The 21,334-nt window shown below is 35.6% G+C and overlaps 3 protein-coding genes across 3 annotated transcripts; all 3 read left to right on the forward strand.

Annotated features, from left to right (window-relative positions):
- The first annotated feature begins 2,952 nt into the window (after nt 1-2,952).
- LOC139497837 (circumsporozoite protein-like) lies at nt 2,953-3,357 on the forward strand. Its single transcript, XM_071286076.1, has 2 exons — nt 2,953-3,016; nt 3,062-3,357. The coding sequence occupies exons 1-2, from the start codon at nt 2,953-2,955 to the stop codon at nt 3,355-3,357; spliced, it is 360 nt and encodes a 119-aa protein (XP_071142177.1).
- A 20-nt stretch (nt 3,358-3,377) lies between these two features.
- LOC139497838 (circumsporozoite protein-like) lies at nt 3,378-4,338 on the forward strand. The gene is made up of 3 exons (XM_071286077.1): nt 3,378-3,411; nt 3,458-3,739; nt 3,920-4,338. Exons 1-3 carry the CDS (start codon nt 3,378-3,380, stop codon nt 4,336-4,338), a joined length of 735 nt encoding a protein of 244 aa, XP_071142178.1.
- A 23-nt stretch (nt 4,339-4,361) lies between these two features.
- Nucleotides 4,362-5,744, forward strand: LOC139497839 (circumsporozoite protein-like). The gene is made up of 3 exons (XM_071286078.1): nt 4,362-4,515; nt 4,825-5,058; nt 5,095-5,744. The coding sequence occupies exons 1-3, from the start codon at nt 4,362-4,364 to the stop codon at nt 5,742-5,744; spliced, it is 1,038 nt and encodes a 345-aa protein (XP_071142179.1).
- Nucleotides 5,745-21,334: the final 15,590 nt, after the last annotated feature.

Consider the following 21,334-nt stretch of genomic DNA (forward strand, 5'->3'; position numbering starts at 1 on the left):
AAACAAGGAGTTTCGATGGTATCTGCAGGTTTATCCGGACATCTACTCTCGATAGTCCTGATGAACAAACAACATCATGATTCGAGGGTCAAAATTGAAGATTACACATCAGGGCATTATAAAACGTTCTGAACAGTAGGTCTCGATGATCCCCGATGTATGTCAGTACAAACATTCAGTATTTAGGATCCCTGGTGAAATTCTTTCAAAAATCAAGTCTTGCGATTATATTTCAAAACACAATGTGTATCGCATGATTCTAACAAAATTTTAGAATCTTCGATGAAAAACACTAAAATCAAAAGAAAAAACTGAAAATAACAACATTTGTTACAAAAGCTTCAAATAAAGTTCAATTATGAAGTTTCCATCGTTTGCGATTAATTTAAGAACATATTTAAGAACGAAGACCCGATGAATTTTAATAAATATAATATGCATAGTAATGCATTATACTTTTGATAAAGTTTAGTTAACACATCAATTTTACAGGCAGTTACTGTTTTTAGGCTATTACAAAAACTAAAACTAACGTGGAATCAATTGATTGATTAGAATCTTAAGTTTTCAGAAGCAATTTACCATATGGGTTTGCTAAATAAACATTCCTGTTTTATTAAAGACAAGATTTGCACATCCATAACCAATGTGTAATTAAACATACATTCATTAATGTATTTTTCAAGAAAAGATCTATTTAAATATTTCTCCCCCCTTTTTAGCTCACCTGGCCCAAAGGGCCAAGTGAGCTTTTCCCATCACTTTGCGTCCGTCGTCGTTGTTAACTTTTACAAAAATCTTCTCCTCTGAAACTACTGGGCCAAATTTAACCAAACTTGGCCACAATCATCATTTGGGTATTTAGTTTAAAGAAGTGTCCGGTTACCCGGCCAACCAACCAAGATGACCGCCATGGCTAAACATATAACATAGGGGTAAAATGCAGTTTTTGGCTTATAACTCAAAAACCAAAGCATTAAGAGCAAATCTGATATGGGGTAAAATTGTTTATTAGGTCAAGATCTATCTGCCCTGAAATTTTCAGATGACTCGGACAACTTTTTGTTTGGTTGCGGCCCCTGAATCGGTAATTTTAAGAAAATTTTGCTGTTTTTGGTTATTATCTTGAATATTATTATAGATAGAGATAAACTGTAAACAGCAATAATGTTCAGCAAAGTAAGATTTACAAATAAGTCAACATGACTGAAATGGTCAATTGACCCCTAAGGAGTTATTGTCCTTTATAGTCAATTTTTAACAATTGTCATAAAATTTGTAAATTTTTATTAACATTTTCCACTGAAACTACTGGGCTAAGTTCATTTTAGATAGAGATAATTGTAAGCAGCAAGATTGTTAGTAAAGTAAGATGTACAAAGACATCACCATCACCAACACACAATTTTGTAATGAATCCATCTGCTTCCTTTGTTTAATATTCACATAGACCAAGGGGAGCGACACAGGCTCTAAAGAGCCTCTAGTTAAATTTCTTCTGATTGTTTTGTCAACTTTTATTCAAAATGAATATAGGTATATTTCATTGGCTTTATTATATCTTCTTTATATTTAAATGTATTGCAAATTATAACCTTCTGTGCAATGGAAGACAACTCAAATTTACAATCGTAGGTGCTATGTCGCCTACTGGTGATCATATATAAGCAGTTGCCTTACTGACAGGTGGGTAATCTACAGGGTATTATAAATAGCAACACAACAGGTCCTCAAAACAATAAAGGCAACAGTAGTATACAGCTCTTCGAAACTCATTATTTGATAGAAAAAAACAAATCCCGGTTACAAACTAAAACTGAGCGAAACGCCAAATATATTACTTAAGTTGGCAGAAACCACTTATTTTATTATACATTTTTTAGAATTTCATGGATTTATGATTTGATTTATGAGAAACAATCATTCAAGCTTATATTCAAATAAAATAATATGGTTTCAAGTAACTTAGATGTGTGCTTGCTTATGGGAATATATAGAAAACCTTTAAGTTTGATTGTTTGCACTACAAAAGTCTAAAAGTCTAAAAAGACCAGTTTTTGTCTTGATTTGCATGAACTTTTACTCGACACTCTCAATAAGAATGAATTATGTCTTAATTTTTCTTGACAAAATCTGACTTATATTAAATAAGTATGAAATTTACTCGACAAATTCTCGACATTCTGAATACTGTCTAAAAATTTCTTGAAAAATTTTCGACATTTAAACATGTTAAATACTGTCTTAGAATTTCTCGACCGATTCTCGACATTATTTTTTTTCCTAATTATGTCTCGACAGATTCTTGACATTCTGTTTTTTCCTCATTATGTTTCGACACATTCTGAATATTTTGAATTGTGTATTAATTTTTCTTAATATATTCTCGACATGCTAAAATCTGTCTTGAATGTACTAAACACTAGGTCAAACTAGATTTCCCATTGTTTAGTTATAGTTATTCCCCTTAATGAATTAAATGCAGATTATTTTCTTTGGAAGTGTAAGTGTAGATAATTATATGTAAATCTCTGCATTTTCTGCATTTTTTAATCCTCTGTATAATAAATAAAATAAAACTCTAGGTATAGGTTTAGTTGCTCGCAGTAACATTTGATAACATAATTCAAATGTCAAACTTTACATGTTTTTACCAAATTGTCTATTAAAAAAGGCTTTTTAGTTTTTTCTTTATTGTCTGCATCAGCTGACCCTCTACTTGATCTATTTTGCCCAAGCAATGAAAGGCACTGTTCTTATGGATACTGTCTTTGTAAGGTTTACCACTCCCTAACTTCCATGTTGATAGCTTAGGCCCAGCTTGTTTTAGGTAGGTAATGTCCACTCTAGAGCTCCATATCTTTTCCACGGTTGCAAAGTCATAAGTCTCGCCGCCACTTGCAATGCAGACATTGTCTCCAACTTTGAAATGAACTCCTATACTGTTTATCTATGGAAGCTGTTGTCAATAATGGTGTAGGAGAAGTGACTGAAGAAGCAGGAGAAATCATCGGAGGTTGAGTAGGTTTAGTTTCTGGAGAATGTGCAGGAGTACATACAGGAGACGCAGGAGGAGTAGATACAGGAGAATGTGCAGGAGAAGATACAGGAGAATGTGCAGGAGTAGATACAGGAGACGCAGCAGGAGAATATACAGGAGAATGTGCAGGAGTAGACACAGGAGACGCAGCAGAAGTAGATACAGGAGAATGTGCAAGAGTAGATACAGGAGAATGTGCAGGAATAGATACAGGAGAATGTGCAGGAGTAGATACAGGAGAATGTACAGGAGTAGATACAGGAGAATGTGCAGGAGTAGATACAGGAGACGTAGCAGGAGCAGATACAGGAGAATAAGCAGGAGTAGATACAGGAGAATGTGCAGGAGTAGATACAGGAGAATGTGCAGGAGTAGATACAGGAGACGCAGCAGGAGAAGATACAGGATAATGTGCAGGAGTAGATAGAGGAGAATGTGCAGGAGAAGATACAAGAGAATGTGCAGGAGTAGATACAGGAGATTGTGCAGGAGTAGATACAGGAGAATGTGCAGGAGTAGATACAGGAGACGCAGCAGGAGAAGATACAGGAGAATGTGCAGGAGTAGATACAGGAGAATGTGCAGGAGAAGATACAGGAGAATGTGCAGGAGTAGATACAGGAGAATGTGCAGGAGTAGATACAGGAGAATGTGCAGGAGTAGATACAGGAGAATGTGCAGGAGTAGATACAAAAGAATGTGCAGGAGTAGATACAGGATAATGTGCAGAAGAAGATACAGAAGAATGTGCAGGAGTAGATAAAGGAGATTGTGCAGGTGTAGATACAGGAGAATGTGCAGGAGTAGATACAGGAGAATGTGCAGGAGTAGATACAGGAGAATGTGCAGGAGTAGATACAGGATAATGTGCAGGAGTAGATACAGGAGAATGTACAGGAGTAGATACAGGAGATTGTGCAGGAGTAGATACAGGAGAATGTGCAGGAGTAGATACAGGAGAATGTGCAGGAGTAGATACAGGAGACGCAGCAGGAGAAGATACAGGAGAATGTGCAGGAGTAGATACAGGAGAATGTGCAGGAGTAGATACAGGAGAATGTGCAGGAGTAGATACAGGAGACGCAGCAGGAGAAGATACAGGAGAATGTGCAGGAGTAGATACAGGAGAATGTGCAGGAGTAGATACAGGAGAATGTGCAGGAGTAGATACAGGAGACGCAGCAGGAGAAGATACAGGAGAATGTGCAGGAGTAGATACAGGAGAATGTGCAGGAGTAGATACAAGAGACGCAGCAGGAGAAGATATAGGAGAATGTGCAGGAGTAGATACAGGATAATGTGCAGGAGAAGATACGGGAGAATGTGCAGGAGTAGATACAGAAGATTGTGCAGGAGTAGATACAGGAGAATGTGCAGGAGTAGATACAGGAGAATGTGCAGGAGTAGATACAGGAGAATGTGCAGGAGTAGATACAGGAGACGCAGCAGGAGAAGATACAGGAGAATGTGCAGGAGTAGATACAGGAGAATGTGCAGGAGAAGATAAGGAGAATGTGCAGGAGTAGATACAGGAGAATGTGCAGGAGTAGATACAGGAGAATGTGCAGGAGTAGATACAGGAGAATGTGCAGGAGTAGACATATGAGAATGTGCAGGAGTAGATACAGGATAATGTACAGGAGAAGATACAGGAGAATGTGCAGGAGTAGACACAAGAGATTGTGCAGGAGTAGATACAGGAGAATGTGCAGGAGTAGATACAGGAGAATGTGCAGGAGTAGATACAGGAGAATGTGCAGGAGTAGATACAGGATAATGTGCAGGAGAAGATACAAGAGAATGTGCAGGAGTAGATACAGGAGATTTTGCAGGAGTAGATACAGGAGAATGTGCAGGAGTAGATACAGGAGACGCAGCAGGAGAAGATACAGGAGAATGTGCAGGAGTAGATACAGGAGAATGTGCAGGAGAAGATACAGGAGAATGTGCAGGAGTAGATACAAGAGAATGTGCAGGAGTAGACACAGGAGAATGTGCAGGAGTAGATACAAAAGAATGTGCAGGAGTAGATACAGGATAATGTGCAGAAGAAGATACAGAAGAATGTGCAGGAGTAGATACAGGAGATTGTGCAGGAGTAGATACAGGAGAATGTGCAGGAGTAGATACAGGAGAATGTGCAGGAGTAGATACAGGAGAATGTGCAGGAGTAGATACAGGAGACGCAACAGGAGAAGATACAGGAGAATGTGCAGGAGTAGATACAGGAGAATGTGCAGGAGTAGATACAGGAGACGCAGCAGGAGAAGATACAGGAGAATGTGCAGGAGTAGATACAGGAGACGCAGCAGGAGAAGATACAGGAGAATGTGCAGGAGTTGATACAGGAGAATGTGCAGGAGTAGATACAGGAGACGCAGCAGGAGAAGATACAGGAGAATGTGCAGGAGTAGATACAGGAGAATGTGCAGGAGTAGATACAGGAGGTTGTGCAGGAGAAGATACAGGAGAATGTGCAGGAGTAGATACAGGAGAATGTACAGGAGTAGATACAGGAGATTGTGCAGGAGTAGATACAGGAGAATGTGCAGGAGTAGATACAGGAGACGCAACAGGAGAAGATACAGGAGAATGTGCAGGAGTAGATACAGGAGAATGTGCAGGAGAAGATACAGGAGAATGTGCAGGAGTAGATACAGGAGAATGTGCAGGAGTATATATACAGGAGAATGTGCAGGAGTAGATACAGGAGAATGTACAGGAGTAGATACAGGATAATGTGCAGGAGAAGATACAGGAGACGCAGCAGGAGAAGATACAGGAGAATGTGCAGGAGTAGATACAGGAGAATGTGCAGGAGTAGATACAGGAGAATGTGCAGGAGAAGATACAGGATAATGTACAGGAGAAGATACAGGAGAATGTACAGGAGTAGATACAGGAGAATGTGCAGGAGTAGATACAGGAGAATGTGCAGGAGTAGATACAGGAGAATGTGCAGGAGTAGATACAGGATAATGTGCAGGAGAAGATACAGGAGAATGTGCAGGAGTAGATACAGGAGATTGTGCAGGAGTAGATACAGGAGAATGTGCAGGAGTAGATACAGGAGAATGTGCAGGAGTAGATACAGGAGAATGTGCAGGAGTAGATACAGGAGAATGTGCAGGAGTAGATACAGGATAATGTGCAGGAGAAGATACAGGAGAATGTGCAGGAGTAGATACAGGAGATTGTGCAGGAGTAGATACAGGAGAATGTGCAGGAGTAGATACAGGAGAATGTGCAGGAGTAGATACAGGAGAATGTGCAGGAGTAGATACAGGAGAATGTACAGGAGAAGATACAGGAGAATGTGCAGGAGTAGATACAGGAGATTGTGCAGGAGCAGATACAGGAGAATGTGCAGGAGTAGATACAGGAGAATGTGCAGGAGTAGATACGACCATTTTAACGATATGCGACCGTTTCACAAATATTTACGATTTACGACCTACGAGAAATATTAGTCGCAAATTCCCGACTGGGTTTAAGCAGTCGTAAATCGGAAACTTTAATAAAACGGGAAATAATACGTGTCATTTTTAGCAACTATGGCTTCGTTCATGGCTTTGCTAGAACAAGAAGAGAGGAAAGAGAGGAGACCGCGTATTTTCCGTGATTGGAACAACCCAATCGACTATATGGCAGATGTTGAGCTGATAGAGCGACACAGGATGCCAAGAATTAAGATCTTGGAAGTTGTGGATTTAGTTAGAAAAGATATAGAGAGTCCAACCTACAGAAGTCATGCTATTCCAGCAATTTTACAGGTGTGAAATCCTTTATTTTGTTTAATATGATCCTGTCATTTTCCCACTTATAACGCTTATCTCCCTTGTAACAAATAACATACGAAACAAAGCTGGTACGGTCAGGTTTTCTGTGATATGTGTTTTGTGTTTTTGTTTCTTTTCCCCGTCAACTTATTATTAAAAATAAGTTACAAAAAGGGAATCAGAATTATTTAAAAAGTTTTATCAAACATTACTATAAAACTATGTGAAATATTCATAATACAGTAACTTCTGACATATTTATAAATCCGTGATAACTGTTTAACAACAATTCAGGCCGAGTTAAAAAACATATTTCTCAAATATTTTAACTATTATATTCATTCACCAAAATAAAATTATTTTTATAACATGTGTAAATGATCCTTAACACATATATTTTACTTAAACTTGAACTTGAACGACTGGTACAAAGAGAAAAGACCAAGTATGTACACCATCAACACATATATGTCTTGGTGTACTATTTACACCATCAACACACATACCTTGAAATATTGACTAGACCAAGATGTAAATAAAGATATATGTAGTCAATTTTGCTTCACATGATTAAAATTCGGCAGCTTAAGCCTTTTGACAAGACTTTGTATTGGATCAGGAATTTTTAATACCAAAGTTTTGAAGTACAAACTGTATATACTTCTATTCCATGATAACAAAATGGTATATAACATCCTTTAAAACCCATCCGTAGGTTCCATAAATCATAATTAGTTGAAGACCATCAGCTGAAACAGTTGTTTAATAAATTAGAAGTACATTGTAATAGCATCAAAGAACGAACCAAAATGGTAGAAAAAAACAATAACTAACTAACACTGGACAAAAAACAACTACACAACGGACTTTTATATATTATTATTTGGATGGAGAGTTGTCTCATCGGCACTCACACCACATCTTCATCTATATATATATATATCTATGAGCGATGAAGGAGGAGTGTACAAAATATTATACACCCCGTAACTCCGCTGCATGTAACATTATAAATTATCCAATAAAAGTACACCTTATGCATTAAATGACATAAATCAGGCATCATAAGTTATTTTCATCATCCCATTTCTTACCTGCAATAACTACTATACATATCCAAATGCGCAGCTCATTACGGTCACTTTCCTAAGTCTGATTTGGTGTACATAAGAATGAACAGAAATGAGGGTCTCGATGGTCCAGTTTACAGAATAGAGATGTGTTGACAAAAATATCGGAATAAAGGGCTAAAAAAATTAAAAATATATAATTGAAGACCCTCATGAATCCGAGACAAAAATAACAAATTATCTACCAGTATTTTAAATTTCACTCTGAACAAATCTTTATTAGGGCATTTAAACACGTGTACAAATTCTATAGTACTGAAGTAAGACAACAATACAATACAAAGGAATCAACAAAGACGTATTTTCCATAAGCACCTCCATCGACGGCATTCAAGTAGCCTTCTTCCTCACAATACTTACAGTCATTAAAATCCTATTCAAAAATTGATGGTTTATAAAAAGTATTATTCGTGCAGGATTTTTTTTATCAAATTAATAACAGCTGTATGCATGTGTCGTATATATCTCAGAACACATATCCTTGCATTTACATCTAGTAAGTTTAAGGAACTGTATTTACTTACTATGACATCACATGGTACAATAACATATATTAGGCAGCTTTACATCCCACAAGCACGTAAAATAATTACCCTGCCACATCCGATATGTGTCTCATTGTTCCTTGTTTAAATTAAATTACCACCATGCAGTTGGAATATTAGGCTTAAAAGCGTGTAAATTATAGTCCAGCGTGTACAAGCTGATATGTCTAGCTGTCTTTTTTTTTAAATTCTTATCATAAAAGAGACGATCATTACTTCATGCTTTACTATATACATGTATTCCCCAAAACTTATAGCTCCAAGTTAACGTTGCCAACGTGAGAAAATCCTTTAAAGACAAAAGAGTACTCATTACAATCATACCATACATATCATACTGCTTACGTCATAGGCGGATTCATGGGGCTAGGGTCCATCCTTTTGTGGGAAATGTAGTGGATTAAAACAGAAAACAGAAGTGCTTTACCGTACCAGTGGCGGATCCAGAACTTTTCATACGTGGGGGCCCTCTGACTATCCTAAAAGAGGGGGCGTTCCAGTCATGCTTCAGTGATTCCCTATATAATCTGCAATCAATTTTTCCCATGAAAGGGGGGGCGGGCCCACCAGCATCCCCCCTAGATCCACCTATGTAGACTAGTTAGGGACTTCTGATTCGATATATACAAAAGTAAAGGGAATTACTGAAGCATATTTAAACATGAACCCAATCCCACTTTGGATCCGCCACCGTATACTATTGGACGCAGAGAAATTGACATAACTACCAATTAAATTAATGAGGTCAAAGTCAAATAAACATCAGCCGGCATGTACACACAGTTAAATTAATGCTTATAAATCACACCTGGATGAGAACAATTAACCAATGGTCAGGACACTGTTTTCATATCAAGATGCTTCCCTGGTCGGCCGCTTTAACAACTTACGTACGCCAAAAATACTTAGCTCCCATATGAGTTTATTACTAGTAATCTGGTATACAGACTTAACCGTGAAATATCTTATTGTTGCTTACAAGGTCAGATGAACAATTTCAGGCAGACATATACAGCTAACAATGCTTCCATACAACATATATAGTTGATCTATTACTTATAGTTTAAGAAAAATTGACCAAAACTCAAAATCTTAACACTGAGCAATGGACCATGAAAATAAGGTCAAGGTCAAATAAAACCTGCGCCACTGAAATGTAGATCACAAAATATTTCCATACACCAAATTTGATTGACCTATTACATATAGTATTAGTTTAAAAGACAACCAGATGCTCCGCAGGGCGCAGCTTTATACGACCACAGATGTTGAACCCTGAACGGTTGGGGCAAGTATGGACACAACATTCAAGCTGGATTCAGCTCCAAAATTGGATTGTGATTAAATAGTTGACACAGCATAGGTTTTTGACACCGAAGGAATGTGGTCTAATGAACTTAAAAAAATTTTTGAAGTGTTTGAAGACATTTTCTTTTTATTTATGAAATCTGAAATGAGAAAAATTGACCCCCCATTTTTTTTCTCACCCCCCCCCCTTTTCCCTTATTCCAAAAATGATCTCAATTCAAATTTCTAATGGAGTTTGCATGAATAACTACTCATTTAAATACATCATAAAATATTAAAATGTAAAAAAAGTGCTTGTAATCACTGAATGGTAAAGATTTGTTTTAATTTATTAGTTGGTAGTAAAAGTGAATATATATATTGTATATTGTACAAGTGTGGACACATATGAGTGTGGATAGTATGTTTGGATGTTTAACAGTGTCTTATGACAAAAGGAGTTCTATGTTTTTCCTGTATGGTGTTATTAACATTGTTGCACGGTGACAACCGATCTGAGCATTAGGAGTGTTATTTATTTAATATTTTTTTATGTTCAAGACGGGCATGGGAGAGACAGTATTTACATTAGTTACCAAATGATTATGATAGAAAATGTTCTACATCTTTGATATTGAATACATTTTGTAGCTAGGAGAGCAACACATAATAGGTTCATATTTTCACGTGTATTTTTCTAAATGGGAGATGATATCTAGATTTGAGAACATGATAAAAGGAGCCTGTAACTCAGCGGTTGTCGTTTATTTATGTGTTACATATTAGTTTTTTGTTTATTTTTTTTAACATAAATAAGGCCATTAGTTTTCTCGTTTGAATTGTTTTATATTGTCATTTCGGGGTCTTTTATAGCTGATTAGGTGGTATTGGCATTGCTCATTGTTTAAGGCCGTACAGTGACCTGTAGTTGTTAATTTCTGCGTCGATTTGGTCTCTTGTGGAGAATTGTCTCATTGGCAATCATACCACATATTTTTTATATGTATTTGCTTACTATTGGTATGGTTCTATTTATATTACTTTGTGGTGGATCGTCAGTATCATTAGTAAAATTATTTGTTAAAATGTCGAATTGGTTCCTCAGATTAGAATACATTTATTGGTTTTAAGTATTGACAATGCCTGACATGATGATTGGGGCTAAATGAGATAGGAAGTAAACCTCTGTGCTGATTTATATCAATTCTTTAATTATATCTTCTCCAAAGCTGGTCGAAACAAAGAAAAATTTAGACCAATATGAAAATGATTTCACCAAAAGAACCTTTGTGAGCATGCTTCAAAGACTCATAACTGCTCCAAAAGTAATCTGATAGAATTTCAAGCATGTCAAGCAGATATTATTAACATCTATTTAATTAGTCTTAATATGTCTAAATATCTAAAAAGCTATAGTATTCAAAAGGTATTGCAAAATTATTCCTTTTCATTTTGTGTTTTGTTATATGGATACAAATATAAGTGATACATGTACCCATACAACATTTGTTGTGGTATGAAAGTGTAGTAATTAACATTTACTGTAACAATGTTAATTCACACAAATTAAGAAATAAACAAATGAATGGAACAGATGTTCCGCAGGGCGCAGCTTTATACGACTGCAGAGGTCGAACCCTGAACGGTTGGGGCTAGTATGGACACAACATTCAAGCTGGATACAGCTCTGAATTTGGATTGTGATTAAATAGTTGACACAGCTTAGGTTTCTGACACAGAATGAATGTGGTCTAATGAACTTAAAAAAAAATGTTTGCCTTGGAGCAATTCACTATGCTGTTGAATATTAATCTTCTCAAAAAAAACAAATACTTGAAGTAATTTTCTTTTTAATTTCTGAAATCTGAAATGAGGAAAATTTACTCCCCCTGTCCCCCAATTTTTCCCCCCTCCCCCTTTCCCTTATTCCAAAACTGATCTAAATTCAAATTTCTAATGGAGTTTGCAACAATAACTACTCATTTAATACATATTAAAATGTAAAAAAGTGCTTGTTATCACTGAATGGTAAAGATTAGTTTTAATTTATCACTTGGTAGTAAAAGTGAATATACATTGTATATTGTATAAAACAATGATTTAAGGTGGTATGGGAGTCTAAAATAAAAATGATAGAATTTGTTCATACTTTGCCAAAATGTAGTATCTATTGATATATGTTGAAATAAATAATGAAAATGATAGGTCACCGCGCATTTTTTCAAGCTACAGGACGCGACAAATTGAGACATTTTGTAAGGATAATACAGGAAAAAACACCATTTTGTGGTTAGAAACTAAACAAAATGATAGAATTGTTAAATACTTAAAGAGAAGATAGCTTTCAGACAATGCTTTGAGAATTTCTAAAGAAAAGATAGGGTCACCGTGAGTTTTTGCCAGCTAAAATACAATATAGGAAAATTCCTTGTAGAATCCAACAGAAAATGAACTATTTAAGAGTTACCTCCCCTTAAAATGGCAAATTAAAAAAAATAAAAAACAAACAAAAATTATCATCATTTGCAAAAATATTAATATTTATAAGTTATATTTTTATAAATTGGTTCTTTTAAATGAAAATTCATATTAAATATCTGCATTCCTGCATTAAATTTTGCTAACATGATAGAAAATCTGGACCTTTGGTTCACTGTTTTTTACAATCCAAGATGGAGGAAGACACCCATACCACCTTAAGTTGATTCAACTACTATTCTGGACAAAGAAAGATAACTCCAATTAAAATTTCTTGCTATTGCACAATATTGTGCAATGAGATATTTCTGGCTATTGCGCAATAGTGTGCAATTGAAAATATTTGCTATTGCACAACACTGTGCAATTGAAGATTTCTTGCTTTATGCTCATTTTAACATGGGTAGGCATTATATTTGTCGATATTTTACACTGAGCGTTAGCGAGGTTCAAAATGTGGTCAAATATAATGCCTACCCATGTTAAAATGAGCATAGAGCATGACACGAAGGAATTATATCGATTCTAATAGGACATATCATGATATCTTTGTATTTTCAGTTTTTTACCATCATCCTGTAGATGTATTAAAGTTTGAATAATCTACTAAGTTTGGTTATCTGTAATGCAAATCTATGCACGAGGCATAACAGTAAAAAAGCCCGTAACTGGTTAGAAGAACTTGTGCCATTATGTCAACAATTTCAAGAGATGGATCTTCTGAGGAGCAATCTGGTGCTGTGGACGACGATGCGGCACAGAGAATAAGAACTCTGACAATTAGAGGGCAAGCTCTTTATGAAGAATCAAGAGATTGGCATACTCGACAGATAAAGAAATTCTGGAGTACAGTTGACGCAGTTATTGATACAGCTAATTCGCTTAAAGATAATAACTTACAAGAACTTCAGGAGGTTCAAAGAGAATTGACACTGCATGTAGACCAATTCTCAGCACTCTGCACTCTCTACTTAAAATTTCTAACGAAGTATAACACCAATGAGAGCCTACAGGAAAAGTCATATTTCGAAACAACTTTTCGAGGCTACAAGATACTAATAGATGCATCACTAAGAAGTCTTCGTCAGCCAATATCAGATGCACTACGCAAAGATACAGACAGAGGATCAATCAGTTCTTCAAGACGATCTGGAGCTAAAACAAGTAGCTCACGAAACACGAGTACAAGCTCCGTGTACCTAAAATCCAAAGCTAAAGCAGAAGCAGCAAAGGTACGCCTGCAATATGTTCAGGAAGAAGCAGAATTAAAAAAGAAACAAGCTAACTTAGATGAACAATTTGAAATAGAAACGGCTAAGTTCAAAGCAGCAGCACAGAAAGAAAAGGCTGAATTAAATGCAGAACTTGAAGTTCTAGCATACAAAAAGGAAGTAGCTGCAGCAGAAGCTGAAGTCGAAGTGTTACAGTCTGAAGGACCAGATGAGCGTACTGAAATAAGCTGTTCAGGAATTAAATCTATTGCTAGTAAAAGAACACAAGCCTATGTGGCTGAACAATCTTCCCTGAAATTAAACTCTGTTTTACAACCAGGACCAGAATTTGAGATTCCATATATGGTACCGTCAACAAGAAACGAACCTCAAAAGTTATTTGATATCCCATATGTGGTACCATCAGTGGCAAGTGAACCTCTTTCACAAACAGATCAAATTCATGCAGAAACACCTATTATGAAACAAGCAGAAATCCAAAACAAAACTATAGAAAAGATAGACAACAGTGTTACAAGTGACCTCACAAGATTTCTACTGAAGAAAGAGTTACTTTTATCACGCTTAATTAACTTCAATGATAAGCCAGAATTCTATTGTACTTGGAAGTCAAGTTTCACAAACATCATGACAGAATTACAAGTTACACCTATAGAAGAGATTGACATGCTAGTAAAATGGACCGGTCTAGAATCGAGGCAACATGTTTTAAACATTAAATCTTCTAACCCCAGTAATCCTACTTTGGCCCTATCCAGAATATGGGAACGTTTAGAGGACCGGTATGGCTGTCCTGAGATGGTGGAAGCTGCTATAAGATCAAAACTCAACGCATTTCCTACTATCAACGTCAAAGAAAATAAACGACTATATGAACTCTCAGACTTAGTTTCCGAAATAGAATCTTTGAAACTAGAACCTAAATTCAAATCATCGTTAGCCATGTATGATTCTTCTATAGGAGTAATCCCTATTGTTTCTAAGCTACCTAGAAATATTCAAGAAAAGTGGACGAACACAGCAGGAAAATTTATGAAGGATAAAAAAGTAATATATCCTCCCTTTGAGTGCTTCGCTGAGTTTTTGAGAGAGCAAAGTAAGATCAAGAACAACCCTAGCTTCATGTATGAGTACGACTCCGTTGCCACCAATCGAAAAGAAAAAGGAAATTCACGAAATGTCAATGTTGCAACTAAGAAAACGGAACTACAAGGCAATAGCAGGTCAACAGAGAAATCAAGAGATGATAAACAATGTCCAATTCACAATACCAATCATACTCTAAATAAATGTAGAGCATTTAGGAACAAACCAATAGATGAAAGGCGAAAATTATTGAAAGATAAAAACATTTGTTTCCGATGCTGTGAATCGAATACTCACATACAAAGAAACTGTCCAAGTAGTGGTACTGTCAAGTGTGACATATGTAGCAGTAATCATGCAACTGCTCTTCATGTTGACAATTTTCAAAGGAACTTTAACACGCCACCGATAGCTTTATCCTCGAATGGCGGGGAGTCAGCGCAAAACTCGGAACCAAATTCTACAACACCAGTTGTAAAAGCAATGTGCTCTCAAGTATGTGGAGACTACTTTTCAGGGAAGTCATGTGCCAAAACGGTACATGTAACAATATATCAGAAGAACCAGCGTGCCAATGCTGTTAAGACATATGCATTGATAGATGATCAATCAAACAGATCACTAATGAAGCCGGAACTTTCAGCCTTACTCAATGCTCAAGGCGAGGAAATAAGCTATACACTTTCATCTTGCTCTGGAAAAGTCAACATTACCGGTAAGAAAATTTCGAATCTAATCGTCGAATCTTTAGATGCAAATGTTGCTCTAGATCTACCACCGTTAATTGAGTGTGATGGTATACCGAACATTCGATCTGAAATTCCTACTCCGGAAATAGCTGCATACTACAATCACCTCTGGGACATTGCTTCAAATATTCATCAGATTGATGAAAATTGTGAAATACTGTTATTATTAGGCCGTGATATCATCGAGGCTCATCACGTTATGGATCAGAGAATAGGACCTCGAGGTTCGCCTTATGCCCAGAAACTTCCCCTTGGTTGGACTATAATAGGTGAAACATGTCTTGACAAAACTCACGTGCCTGAGGTCGTAAACGTGAACAAGACATTCTTAGTGAAAGGCGATCGTCCTTCGCTTGTTCAACCGTGTGTAAATGCTTTCGAAGTCTACGAGAAAGATTCATTTGGAAAAGATGTGTTCCAAACAACTAATCATGACGACAAAATTGCAATGTCAATCGATGACAAAGAATTTCTCAAGATCATGGATAAAGAGTTTAAACAAGACGACGATAAGAATTGGATTGCACCGTTACCATTTCGAGAGGACAGACAACGGCTACCGAATAATGAACAACTTGTTATGAAACGAGCTAGATCACTCGACCATAGTCTACGTAGAGATCAGACAAAAATGCAACATTTTCTTACCTTCATGGCTAACATATTTGAGAACGGCCATGCTGAGCTAGCACCCGAACTTGACAATAATTCAGAATGTTGGTACTTACCTATTTTGGGGGTCTACCACCCCAAAAAGCCAGATCAGTTACGAGCAGTATTTGATTCATCTGCTAAATATGGCGGCGTTTCATTAAACGACGTTCTTCTCTCCGGACCAGATTTAGCGAACAGTTTGATTGGTGTATTGATGCGCTTTCGTAAGGATCAAGTCGCTGTCATAGGAGACATTCGTCAAATGTTCCACTGCTTTCGAGTAAGTGAAGATCACAGAGACTACTTGAGGTTTTTGTGGTACAAAGATAACAATCCGTCAAATGAGCTAACAAAGTATCGCATGTGCGTCCATGCATTCGTCAACTCGCCCTCTCCTGCAATAGCTACGTATGGTCTGAGGAAAACTGCTGCTCTTGGCGAAAATGTGTACGGGTCAGATGTAAAGGATTACATTGAGAACAATTTTTATGTTGACGATGGTCTCATTTCTCTACCGTCCGCATCAGAAGCAATCAGCTTAATGAAGAGGTCAAAAGATGCTCTAGAAAAAATTGGGAACATTGAACTACATAAAATCGCATCAAATAATAAAGAGGTTATGAATGCATTTCCACAAGAAGAATTAGCAAAAAACTTGAAGGAAATAGATCTAGATTGTGACAGGCTACCATCACAAAGAAGCCTTGGTATTAACTGGGATTTAGATTCCGATTCGTTTACATTCCAAGTTGATTCCGGAATTAAACCTTTCACAAGACAAGGTGTATTGTCGACAATTAACTCTATATACGATCCTCTTGGATTTATTTCGCCAGTTGTTATAAAAGGCAAATTGTTAATGAGGTCATTAATTCAGGAAAGTCAGGACTGGGACTCGCCACTCTCGCCACAACAGTATTCAGAGTGGAAAGATTGGAAAACTTCGTTGGTTGATCTTGAACATGTTAAAATTCCACGCACGTACTTTGCCGAACCTTATTCTTCAACATTAGAGAAAACAATTCATATCTTTTCAGATGCTTCTGAAAACATTGAAAAGGCGATTGGAGCAGTTGCGTATTTGAGTACTCAAAGGTCAGGTCACGATCGACAGTAGGGATTTGTCCTTGGAAAAGCTAAGGTAGCTCCATCACATGGTCATACCATACCTAGACTAGAACTTTATGCAGCTGTTTTGGCAATTGAACTTGCATAATCTGTTACGGAACATTTTGATATACCACCGGAAAAGTCAAGACAAAAGAGTCCGCAAAGTAGCGTTGCGAATCATACGTAAAGATGGTGAAAGAGTTTTATACATCCGTCCGATCACCGAACTAGTTGTGTTAATAGAAACTGATTGATAGTGATATATTTAATATCAGACGGGGAGTGTAATATCACCGGCGCTCCATATGTACTTTTTTGGATTTATCTCCCTTTGTAATGGAATCCGTTCCATGACGGACATTCACTGACACAATATTCTGAGCCAACCACGGCGTAAGTTGAACTCTTTACATGTATATAAGCATCTATATTATTGTTATGAATCGACACAAAGATGTGACTTTGTTTGTTTACCTGTGTTTATGTTTTTCGATGCGTATCTTCAAGAATATGTGCAACACAAAGAACTTTTATTAGAACGCTTACAAACTATACAAACAGTTGTGTTTCATTATAATATACACTAAGACATTCAATTCATTCATTATTGAACATTAATTAGTCATTTTAAAGATTTATTGTAATTTCTATAAATAACCTCGCTCATGAAAAATTTAAAGTATGGAAAGCCATTTGTGTCATAAAATATTTAGCGTACGTAATTTTCAAAATTGTAAAAGTGATTATCTTTGTATTTTCAGTTTTTTACCATCATCCTGTAGATGTATTAAAGTTTGAATAATCTACTAAGTTTGGTTATCTGTAATGCAAATCTATGCACGAGGCATAACAAATGCAGTATTTTTAATGCAGTGTAAGAAAATACCGAAAAAAACGTTTGGCTTTTCCCGTTTCCTCCCCGAGGAGTCTGTGCATTACAATTAAGAAATAATTCTTTCATGCCATGCTCTATGCTCATTTTAACATGGGTAGGCATTATATTTGTTAATATCTTAATACCGAGCGTTAGCGAGGTATTAAATGTTTACAAATATAATGCCTACCCATGTTAAAATGAGCATAAAGTATGGCATGATAGAATTATTTCGATTCTAATAGGAATATTTTGAAGTTTTGTTCTTCGAAGCGGACCTATGGTGACGCTCGAAATGTCACCATTTTGATTTGATGAACAAAAACGTTATAGAAAAATCAAAAGTTTATCAATAAAAAAAAGAACAGAAACATTTAAACTTACTTTTAGAATGTTTTTATTTAATTTCCTAGCGAGCAACACCAACAAAAATGTCCATTTCGATCTCTGGCGTTGTTCAAAATTCATCTGACGTTGCAATTTCAATTGTGACGTCAATCACGTGCAGCCCATGTTCTATTCAAATTAGAACATGGCTTTGTACCCAAAGCTAAAGAAGAACGTCATATTAGAATTCATATTTGATAAGTTTAAAAACCACAAGCCGGGTAAATATATGTTGTTTTATAAAAATATATGATAAAAGTTTATGCTAGCTGCTTAAATGTATACATTTTAAAGGATAACGATGGAAATAACGTTTATATACACAGTAAGTTCGTGCGCATGTGTCAAACATATTTTTTATGCTCATTCGAACACGGCTTTGTTTAAAAAGCGTAATAAGGACGTCATATTAAAAATTTAAGTTTATGCATGTACATATTTTATTTTATTTCAGATTTACAAACCTAGTAGCAAAATTTCCAGGCAGTGTACACGACTCGTACATCTTTTCAAATTCTGAATTGGGATACTTTTTTGAAGAGAACAATGTGGATGGATGGTTACTGGGAGATTCTGGATATGGTCTAAAAAAGTATTTGCTTACTCCAAAATTAAATCCTAACACACTGGCTGAGGAGAAATACAACAAGGCTCACTCAAAAACACGCACCATAGTGGAACAGGCATTTGGTGTATGCACATCTAGATATAGGTAAAAAAAAAAATATTTTCAAATTAAAAAAAATATCATTTTAAATATGTTAATGAAAAACAGCACAGTCATTTTTATGCCCTCTATAACTTGCTGTTCCGTGTGCACCAAGACTCCTTATTGAAGAAATTGTATTGCGACTTATAACTCAGCTTAATTCTGTCTTGGGTGTAGAGTATGCCTCATTGACACTCATACTACATCTTATTAATAAAATATGAAGAATGATACAATTTTCTTCTTTTAAGATTTTATGTGCAAATTACAACAATTTCCAATGTAAAAAAAATATTGCTCTTTTTTTCATTACAGGTGTTTGCATAAAACAGGGGGCTGTTTGCCATTTACACCTGACAAATCTGCAATAGTTGAGACAGCTGTTTTTAAACTCCACAATAAGTGTATAGATGACAAGTTGCCACTTCCAGATTTTACAGATGATTTTATTGACAATGTAGATAACCATATTAGAGATATTGCACCTGCTACTGTTCAAACTCTTAGAGAACACATTATTCAGAGATTTGCCTAAAAACTTATTTATATGCCTACATGTATCTGATTCATGAAAATTAGAAAAACATGTTTCTGTTTTCCACCAAAAATATATATATAACAGAAATCTCAATTTTTACTATTATGTATAATTTACAAATAAGAATATATGAATGAGAATATGGTTGTACGGTATTATATAAAATTATCTTTAAAGGGGCACTAGCTACGAGATATCTAGTTCTGGTTCAATCATTAATGAAAGTGAAATAGTGAAATAATAATTTGCTTTTAACAGCTAAAATGGTTCAGTTTTGTCAAATAAAGCTAATAGATATTGATAATGAATTATTCACGTGCAAGTGAAAAACTCAACCTCATTAAATCCGTATTCATGTGAACTCCAATTTAACCACTTAGAAAGATATAGAATATGCATGCATTGCCCGTGTATGGTTATTTAAAGGAAAAGCATGTCAACATTGAAAGTGAAACAAAGGTAAATAATTTGATCCACAAGAAATCTTTTGATAACAGTAAAAACCACGATAAACATAAATTTATAATTTATAAAACAAAATTTAACAGATCTATAAAGTTCTAATAGAGGTTTCCAGATTTGCTACGCATCAGGTACGGTTGGTACGTAACACAACCGTTGGTGCTGTTTGGGAGGTTTCATTTAATGCATGAGATTATTGTATTCATCATGATGAAAATAGAGAAACAAGATTGCATATCAGTGATAAAAACCTTTATCTTTTATTTTATTACGATTTGACTGCTTCTAGAAAACTTTGCACGTGATTTTATACGAAAAAATTTACTTTGTGCACAAGAGAATGAATCAAACAGTCCTCACTGGAACTGAATTGCCTCGACCTTTATATTCTTAATATAGATTTGCGTTTCTGTATGGCTATGTTTTTGTTTTCTGTATATTAACTAAGAAAAGGATTAGAATAAAGAATGTTTTCTAATACTTAAATATAAATTGGAATAATTAGGAATTACTTATTAATAATATCTTACTTGTACCTTACTGATGTCGTTAATGACTACATAGACGGATCCAGGGGATGTAGCTCCCCCTTTTATGAAAAGTTATGGATGCGTCACTGAACTAGTACACGTGATAATGGCAAAAATGAGTTCAAAATTGTGTTGATTTCTCATTAAGATAAATTTGTATTAATTAAGCTATCTTTTCGATAATTGGAGCAACATCTTTTCATAAAAAGCAACACACATTGTAAAACTATCGATCTATCTTTTTCCTTATATTTTGTCACTGAGCTTTTTAATAAAATTGTTGATAATATTAATTACTTAAAGAATTAATATAAATTTTATGACACTAACGAAACCCATTTTTTGAGTCGAAATATGTAAATTACTTCATCGTGTTCGTTCATTATTATTATGTCACTAGATATATTATTGTTATTACATTAATATTTGTAACTATTGTCGCGAGTAAAATTGTGTATTGCACGTGCCTGCGAGTAGTATAACATAATCTACGAGGGGTAATATTAAACCAATATCCATCCATTAATCCTTTTGTCGTACAAAAAAACTTCATACAACACAGCGTATTTTGTTCACTGATAACGGCAAAAATTTGACGCTATATTTACTCTTAGTCTAATGCAATATGAATATGTCTTTCTAACTCTTCTTAATGTTTTACGGAAAATACTATGTTGCTTTATAATGTCTTTTGCACCATTTTACAACTGATTTATGGACTCAACATTAAGGATCATTTTCATC

Source organism: Mytilus edulis, chromosome 12 (genome assembly GCF_963676685.1).
Source record: "Mytilus edulis chromosome 12, xbMytEdul2.2, whole genome shotgun sequence".
NCBI classification, from domain to species: domain Eukaryota; kingdom Metazoa; phylum Mollusca; class Bivalvia; order Mytilida; family Mytilidae; genus Mytilus; species Mytilus edulis.

Excerpts from the sequence above, each read along its gene's own strand:
- LOC139497838 (XM_071286077.1), top strand. The coding sequence starts at position 3,378 with ATGTGCAGGAGTAGATACAGGAGAATGTGCAGGA. Across the intron at positions 3,412-3,457 it reads ATACAGGAGAATGTGCAGGA|GAGTAGATAGAGGAGAATGT; the intron begins GTAGATACAGGA and ends GATAATGTGCAG. Across the intron at positions 3,740-3,919 it reads AGGAGTAGATACAAAAGAAT|ATACAGGAGAATGTACAGGA; the intron begins GTGCAGGAGTAG and ends GTGCAGGAGTAG.
- LOC139497837 (XM_071286076.1), top strand. The coding sequence starts at position 2,953 with ATGGAAGCTGTTGTCAATAATGGTGTAGGAGAAGTGACTGAAGAAGCA. Across the intron at positions 3,017-3,061 it reads AGCAGGAGAAATCATCGGAG|GAGACGCAGGAGGAGTAGAT; the intron begins GTTGAGTAGGTT and ends GAGTACATACAG.
- LOC139497839 (XM_071286078.1), top strand. The coding sequence starts at position 4,362 with ATGTGCAGGAGTAGATACAGAAGATTGTGCAGGAGTAGATACAGGAGA. Across the intron at positions 4,516-4,824 it reads ATACAGGAGAATGTGCAGGA|GAGAAGATACAAGAGAATGT; the intron begins GTAGATACAGGA and ends GATAATGTGCAG. Across the intron at positions 5,059-5,094 it reads AGGAGTAGATACAAAAGAAT|ATACAGAAGAATGTGCAGGA; the intron begins GTGCAGGAGTAG and ends GTGCAGAAGAAG.